Source organism: Pseudochaenichthys georgianus, chromosome 18, assembly GCF_902827115.2.
Source record: "Pseudochaenichthys georgianus chromosome 18, fPseGeo1.2, whole genome shotgun sequence".
Taxonomy (NCBI): Eukaryota; Metazoa; Chordata; class Actinopteri; order Perciformes; family Channichthyidae; genus Pseudochaenichthys; species Pseudochaenichthys georgianus.
Genome location: NC_047520.1, coordinates 20,711,647 through 20,720,529, shown reverse-complemented (window position 1 = coordinate 20,720,529; position 8,883 = coordinate 20,711,647). Strand labels below are relative to the sequence as shown.

Below are 8,883 nucleotides of genomic sequence, written 5' to 3'. Positions count from 1 at the left end.
TCTTATTGCAAAGTGGTACCAATACATCTGCCTTCAGAATCAACAGTGCAGGCCTTGTAGCTTAAAATAAATGGCAATGAAACTGTTGCATTGACCAATCAGATGTCATGTTGGCGACACCAGAGTCATCTAGCAGGTGTAGATGAGGTCTGCATGTTCACGTCCTTTCATTGGATTGACAGCGCTTGCGAGCACTACTGTGTGTAGCAGTAGCTACATCATCTGTAGTGTCCACTCCTTTGCAACCTGCACAAGGTCAAATATTTGCCTTTAGATTTTAAAGCTGTTTTTTCAAACCACAATGTCTGACAGAGGAGGAGAAATGGATTTGGTGAAACTAGCAAGCGTGTTGCAGCCGGGGAAAGGGTTTGTCCGCCACTTCCAATTCACTAACTACAGCGGTACCTCTCAGCCTCTGAGGAGCACGCACACGGTATCGCTGGGACCGCCAGATATTCACATCCACTTACAGAGTTTGCAAACTTGAGTTGTCTAACCAAGGCAGCGAATAGACACCAAAGACCTGCCGGAAACTTACAAGCAACGGTGCTTTGGAAAACCTTTGGGGAGGCCCGAGTGGATCTACAGCTTAACGAACAAGTGCGCAGAGAAACGGAGCTCCATTATGGTTTTTACCAGAAATATGACTGGACTTTAGCGTTCGTTTCCATGGTGATGGAACAGGACTTATCATTGGAACTGAAAACACAGATCATCTGTACAACAGAGTAACTGAACTCTTCTTGAGGAGAGAAAGGAGGAGGGATTTAGTGTAGAGATAATATACGTATTGGTGAGTATATTATAATTACTTTTATTTAAATGTTTTGATATTTTCTTGTCATTTTATTAAGTAAATATTGGTGCTTCTGCTAGAGAGGATGTGGCTCAGCTGTGGCTGCAGTGAAAGGAAACTTGTTGAATTGTGTTATTTGCGTTTCCTGCTTTAGTGATGGCATCCATTCCTCGATACATTAGATACCTGTCTGTGATGCAACGCCCTGTTGTACTGCGTTTATGTATTATATCAATGTTGTTTACAGCCATGACGTCATAATGATGGTTTTAAGAGGTGGATTTATTCAGGTAGACACTACTGAAGGCAAATGTGGGAAATGCTACTGGTTAATAGACATTTTCTTTCTAGACATGTTTGAATGTTGAATGTTTGAATCATGTTTGAAGTTAAAATTTAGATTTTATTATGAAATACAATTTTCACTTTTTTGAGAAACTAATTTGCAAAACACAAAACGACAAAGTGAAGTCACAGTTGAACATACTCTTTTGAACTGAACATATACATATATTTGCTTCCTGTCATTTTGCGTCACTGGAGCAGAACAGCTCTGGCTCAGTTTGCAAAGACAAACTTCAAATTTAATCCACAGACAAATAATGTACATTACATACAGATATACAGCAAATACAGGAACATACACAGAAAGTGAAACATCATTCGAAAGCCTCGGGACACATTTCTCCGGTCTGGCTACTTAGCCCAACACAGCACGTCACAGTTTAATGTGTTCAGAATAGTAAAACTAGCACACTCTTTATTAGTTTTTTCCCAAAAATATCAATCCATCAATCATTTTTTATTTAACTTTGTGTTGTAAAAAACCCGTAGAACAACTACATATAAGAAACTAGATCAACTACATTTAGAAGTTTGAAAGAGAGATTTAACACGTGGTGAAAGTTAAACATTATCTTATTGGTCTCCATTCTTTGGAACCTGCTATTATAAAGGCAGATAGACACGATATGTAGATGAAGATACAACTCCTAATCTTATATAATGCCCAGCAGCACCCACATCTCCTCACAGCTTGTGTTTGGTCCATTAGGGTTATTTAGTACTGAATTTATTATGAAAGGTTTCCTACGAGATAAACTGATAATAAAGATAATTTCAGATGATAAACATTTATTTTAAACAGCTTTTTGATACTGTTCAAATAAATGTAAAGTTGTAACTACAACTGAATGTATAATCTTTGGTTAGCATATAATAAATTCACCAAGCAAGCTTATGAAAAACGATGTTGAACTTGTAAACTACTACTTTTGTATTGTAACACAGTCCTTCAAAAGACAGCTATGACAATTATAAACCAAATCACTGCCTATGAAATTATATATTGAAAGTTATTGAATCCAGATATGTCTACATTTTAAAATGGTAAGGTAAAAAAACAAAACCCCAACATGAAACTATCTCAAAGATGTTAAAAATGAAAGAAAAACCTATATGGGTGTTATACAAAATGTAATGTAAACCTATTTTTGTGAGGAAAAGTGTAACTATAATTTTTTTATTTCTTGAAGTTCTACTAATCTGTAGAATTTGGGGATTGTAGATGCGTCATTTGATGATTTCTTAGAGTGTAAATAGTAGGCTACAATTTCAATATGAAAAATGTACATGTTTTTTCATATTGGGAATTTGTTTACAGCATATCAAAGTAGCCACTTGTGCATAGGCTAGGTTTGCTGTGGTAGTTGGTGTAACCACACATGTGGGCATACACCAATGACAGTATTTACCCATTGACCCTATTGTCAAGTTGTTTTTTTAATAGAAATTAACTCATTCAGTTTTGACAATAATTGTATTTATACGTAGTTGGACAACTGACGATACGGTAAACATGTAAAGGGTATGCCCCATACAGCAGCAGCAGGGTTCACCCTAAACATGACGATACTGGGTTGACTAAATGGAAAATCACGATTTGGATACAAAGCGAAAAGCAAAAGCGCCAATGTGGCAATATTTTGGGTTTAAACCCAATGCTGATAACGTTAATGAGGCCATTTGTAAACTTTGTCTACACACATAGCAGCTGCGTCACATTCCAACTCTTACAAGGATTGAAGTCCCTCTTAACAATGCTTTGATTTAACCATAAGCACCACAGTGCGATTTTGTCAAATGTCCATTGTTACAAGTTATGTAACAGTATCAAAATGTTGATAAGCATACCATGCTGTGCTTTACATTCTGGCCCACTTCGAAACAGATAATAAGTGGGATCTTAACAGTTATACATATTTCCTTTTTCAGTTTTTCTCTTAACATATCAGTCAGCTGCTGAACAATTTCTGCTGGTCCTTTAGTTGTTCTTCAGGGTTCTCTATCCAATGTTGAAATTGCACACTTGCGATCCTCCATAGGTGAAAGCTACTTCTTTTAGCCCCTGTTCTGGTTACACTGTGGTTGTACGGGAGGTATATGTCCCATTGCGAAACACCATATCAGAAGCCATACAGTCCTTGGGGAAATCCAGAGGGTTACATGCTGTTTGTCTCTTCAAAGCCACAGCACAGTAATCCACTTGTTCCGCATCCAGCCCAGACTCCAGCCAGCGGAAACACACAATGCGCTGGAAGGAGCGCCGGAAATTGTCGGAAACAAAGCCGTACAGGATAGGATTGGCGCCGCTGTTAACGTAGCTGAGGATGACGAACAGCTGAGTCACCATGGGGTCTGGGGGCCTGTGGAAAACGCTGACCAATTGGACGATGTAGAAGGGCATCCAGCAGATAACGAACACAGCCACGACCAGCAGCACCATTCGGGTGATCTTCTTCTCCGAGCGCCGCCGTTGAAGCCAGCCTGCTTTTAGCCCAACTGCTCGCATCCTGGCCACCATCAAACAGTAGCAGAGGCAAATGGCCCCGACCGGCAGTAAAAACCCCAACAGGAAGGTGTAGACCACAAATGCTTCTGACCATGCAGATTCAGGCCACAAGAAGTTACAGTCCACCCCACCATCCTGTGCTGGGACCGTGTCTGCGAAGATAATGATGGGCAGGATGACTATCAGTGACAGCCCCCATACACACACATTCACCACTTTGGCCACAGTGGGTCTGCGGTAGCGGGCCGCCTTTATAGGGTGGACCACTGCTATGTAACGGTCCACACTCAACACAGTCAGACAGAAGATTGATGTAAACATATTGATTCCATCTACGCTCAGCACCAATCTACACATCAGCGAACCGAAGGGCCAATGGCGGACAGCAGCCGATGTGGCCAGAAAAGGAACACTCAACATGAACAACTCGTCAGCAATAGCCAAGTTGAGGATATAAATGTTAGTAGCTGTTTTCATTTTGGCATATTTCAGAATGACGTAGATGACCATGGCATTGCCAGTAAGACCGACGCAGCAGACAAGAGCATAGATGGATGGAATTATGATTTTACTGGCATCAGGCTCCTGGTAGTAGTCCTCATAGTCCATGCTTGTGTTAAAGGGCAGCCCTGTTGGATAGGACCCATAGTCCTGGCTCCCATTGAAATCCATTTTCAACGTTAGTAGTATATGATGCTTTAAGTTTTAATGGTGCTATAAAGACCTGTGTGCTTCTTGGAATTTGTAATACCTCTGATTATCCAAGAAAGAAAATGTCCATTGTTCCGTTTTTTCACCATCCATAAGTCCTTGAGTGTCCTGGGTCTCTGGTATATTTAGTGGTCAATCAATTCTTATTAAGTCCAACCTTCCATATTTCAATATAACAGAAACAATTGGGTTTGCAGCAGCTGCATAATAACCTTCACATCATCGACCTGCAATGGCAGCTCTCAAAATACTCTCGGATTTGCAGGATTCTCTGTTGGCAATCATGTATAATTTAATTTAAACGAATAAACATCATATTGCCTGTTTTTTTCAGGGTAGTAGTAAGTGCAGAGTTCTGATCAAAAGAGACTTCATACCACTTGGATAAACAGCACAAACAAAGCACTCCATCCGTGGATTGAAATGTTTTTTTTATCAGCAGGTAAATCTCATCAAGTGTCCAAGTATAGGTTGAGTTGCTTTGCTGCTGCACTCATGTAGTCTTGTTGAGTCGCACAGCCTTGCAGAGGGGGATGAAATCACAAGGTTTCTGCTGTAGCTTCCTTTCAGGACACATTGTTCTCCCCTTTCTGTGACCTTAGGAAAATGAGGGGGAAAACAAAGAACTGTCACTTAGTTGGCCTCCAACATACACCGAGCACAACATCAAAGTACAAAGAGTCATACCTGAGAGGACAGAGTTTGACATCATTAACAAGGTAAGCATGAAGACATTTCTGTGTTTGTAGGTATTTGTTTTTATTTATTTTATATTTAAAAGTTATAGTAGGGGTCCCCAGAACATAGAAACGGCCAGATGCTAACTGGCATGTTGGGCAATTTGCACAATTAGCATCAGTTTTGTCGCATGAATAAAAGCCCATGTGGAAAATGGTTTGAAAAATGGCTTGGTCGATTTGGACAATTTTGGTGTGGTTTCGGGGTTATTGCGGATGCTGAACCCATTTCTGACATTTTCAGTATATAAAAAATGGCAGTTCAACCAGGAAAAGCCAATATTTGTACTCTCTGGGCTTATTTTTGATACATTTTTGGTCGATTTGGAAGATTTAGGGGACTCTGGATCATTTGGATTTGACAGATTGCCTATTTATTTGAAAAATAATTTTCCACAGTACAGATAATCATGTTTATCTTGTGCTCTCTATATCCAGTGGTTGCAACACTATTCATGCTATTCAAAACCAGCTCATCGAGAATACAAATATGGCCACTTTCTGGTTTAAACTGCCCTTTTAGATCCAAAAAATTCAGCATCCTCAGTAACCCCCAAACCCAGTCTAAATTGTCCAAATTAGCCGACTGTAGTTATTTTGTAACAATTGCTTATACAGGTAACAATACCATTCATTTTAACTAACACAATGTATGCTAATTGTGCAGACTGCCCAACATATGCAAGTTAATGCAGTTTATATGTGCTGGGGACCCTACTATACATTGCAACTTGCACAGGTTCACTATGATGGTTAGACTAGACTAATATCATTCTTCAATTTTTTATAAGTGAAAAATCAGTCTTGTTTATTATTGCTCGTGTTTCAAACATCAGCCTTTGGTACATAAGTCTGTGCAAAGACCTGTAACTGCGTCTATTACCGCCACATCCTGTCTATACTGAATGTTTGGCTGAACACTATTTCAACATGTATTAATTACATCAGAACACACATGTATAACATTGCTCAATAAAGGGTGGTAATAAAAAAAGGGCTCCCTACAACACTAAAAGCTAAACCTGCATCCATTACTAGCAAATGACTTCCATGAAACCACAGTGCCGTTATGGGCCGTTTTCAAAGAATGTCCCCAAGCAGTGTTTTTCTGGTTCAGAATAATGCTGCTGCAAATGAGTGATATCCTGTTGTGTACATCGACATCATAAGCCTGCTTTTCACAATTGTATACAGCATTCATCCACATATTCACCAACAGTCAATGTATGCATTTTCGCTTGCATGGTATAGTCATATAGACCCTCAATTATTCATTCCTGAACAGCAAGGGTTTGGCTTCTTTTGTTGTGAACAGCTGCGGAGTAGTCTTATCTCTTTGACTCTTTGGAGAATTACAATGGTGTACAGTGTTTCGTAGTGGAAGTGATTGTCTGAGAGAGAAAAAAGCTAGAATAAAAACTGAAAAATAAACAAGACACAAGTGTTTAATTATTTTTAAGCTATTTCTCCCATGAAAAGTTTTCAGCTGAACTTTGTGATTGTTGTCTTTCAAAGCTTTGGAGCTAGTTTTTTTAGTTTAAATCTGGTCTCTGTAGGTCTAAGCAGATTTCTTGATGGTACCGGATCTTCTTCAAGGCCTCTCCTGGATTTAATGGTATTGTTTGGTCTTTAATATTCTAAACTAGCTTTTTGAGTCTAATTCAAATAATACACTTGATAGTCTTTCTTTGTTTTTACTAGTATCACTGATCTTTAGATGATCAAGGTCTTCGATGGTCTTATGATTGTATTCAAGATGGTGTACTGATAAATCTCTGAATTGCTTGGAAAAGTTAGAGCACATGGCGATCTTGCAAAGTAAAGTCACATTATTCTTTAACAGGACGGTATTAGGGCTACATATACATATTTCTACAAGAAGCAAGCTTACCCTCATGTATCCCATGAGACTGGGCTCTTAGGAGTCTGATCCTATCGTACTGAATAATTGCTGAGAGAGTTCTTAGTAATCAACATTTCTTTGCTGCTTTCTTTCTTGCAAAGTATTTGAAACATTGACAATTTAACACAGAAAAAATTAATTAAATCATTAAGTCATTATATTCTGAAGCATGTTAGATCAAGAACATTCCCCCTGTTCCCACATCCAGCCTGAAACACTGGAGACACAACAGGGTGACATAAATTGGGAAATGAGCCTTGGAAAACAAACCCTGCCCCCTACCACTCCTGAAAGGCCTCAATGGTTCTCCAGATGTAGCACTCCAGATAGGACTCCACCCAGCGGATTCCAACCAAAAACCCAGCGGATTCCAACCAAAAGTCCAGCGGATGCCAGTGGCTGGGGGCGTTGCCAAATTGCCAGATTTACCCATTTGTTCAATTACAGGATGTAACAATGAGATGGCGCTTCATTCACAAAATACACAAAGAGAACTGGGTGTTGTAGAACTTAGTCTGTTTGCAATGTTTGCAGCTCTGCAGTTGTGTTTGCTGAATACTGTAGCATTTAAATCACTTATTTGTTATGGTTTTGACAAGCTACTATAATGAAAAAAACATCAATATTTTAGATCAAATAAAGTATATCTAATCTTATTATCTTACTTGTAATTCAATAATATATAGTCTTTATATATTAAATAATCATAATAATGTAAATGTTTACACTTCTTTATTTGTTATGCTCATACTTTTACCTTTACAATAGTTTGCTTTAATGTGCAGTATATTTTTTGTAATATTGTTGTGGTGTTTTTACACAGTACAGTAGATCGAAGTAAATCAACTCATACATTATCACGTATTATAATGTATTGTATTATTAAGTAATATCATACATTAACCCCATTATAGCAGATGCCACATTGAATGGATGAACACATTTATGCATCAATAATTACAACGGAGTATTTCTAAATACAAGTTGTACAAATTATATGTATTTAATACTAATAACATAATGATTCATTTTACTTTCAGATGATAATACTTTTCACTTGGGCTATTGACGATTTTGAATGCAGGACATTTGCTTCAAACACGTCTTTTTACCTCGGTAAATAATCAGAATATTTCTTCCACCTCTGATTTTAACCTGTCACTCTTTTTAAAACTTTAATTAAATGAGACCCTTTCAGACCGGCAATGCTGCCCTGCATGTCATTCCGATAGTGTTACGGTGTGTGAAGCAGGTAGGACCCAAATGCAGATTAAAGTAAAAATAATTCCTTTATTTCAAGGCTATATATACACAGACAGAACACTCACCGAGGACAAGCCAAATCACAAGACGAACCGACACTGAACACTGGGAGACAGGGGGATTTAAACACAGGGTAACTAGACACAGGTGGGAACAATCAGGGGCGGGGCCAACACTGATGAGCACAGGAGACACACAAGGAGTGACAGGTGAAAACAATCAGACAACTAGACACACCAGGGAAACTAACGACGGGAGGAAAAACACAGGGAAAAAGACCAGACAATATACAAGGAGGAAAATACCCATAACCAGACATACAAAACTACAAACGTGACAAAACATGAGAATCCTGACAGATAGTCCATCGGAATGTGACAAAAGTCAGAGGTCTCCCATCCACCTTGGGAGACTTTCTCCACACATTCCAATGGGCAATTAGTTTTAAACAAAGAGTCCGCAACATAGGCTACTATCTCTTGTTAACAGAGGGGGATGGAGCTTTGTCACACCGTTTCAGGGTTCATGAATAGTGGATAGGAGAATTCAAAAGGATTTAGGAGAAGAGACTGCAGTGCTTTGAGAATCCGACTGCACCTACACTATCGACGTGTTTATGATG

The 8,883-nt window shown here is 38.9% G+C and overlaps 1 protein-coding gene across 1 annotated transcript; it reads right to left on the bottom strand.

Annotated features, from left to right (window-relative positions):
• Positions 1 to 1,289: 1,289 nt before the first annotated feature.
• sstr1b (somatostatin receptor 1b) lies at positions 1,290 to 4,923 on the bottom strand. Its single transcript, XM_034105676.1, has one exon. The coding sequence runs from the start codon at positions 4,317 to 4,319 to the stop codon at positions 3,213 to 3,215; it is 1,107 nt and encodes a 368-aa protein (XP_033961567.1). The 5' UTR covers positions 4,320 to 4,923; the 3' UTR covers positions 1,290 to 3,212.
• Between the last annotated feature and the right edge of the window lie 3,960 nt (positions 4,924 to 8,883).

Bases quoted from the DNA above. Each gene is read 5' to 3' on its own strand.
- sstr1b (XM_034105676.1), bottom strand. From the start codon at position 4,319: ATGGATTTCAATGGGAGCCAGGACTATGGGTCCTATCCAACAGGGCTG.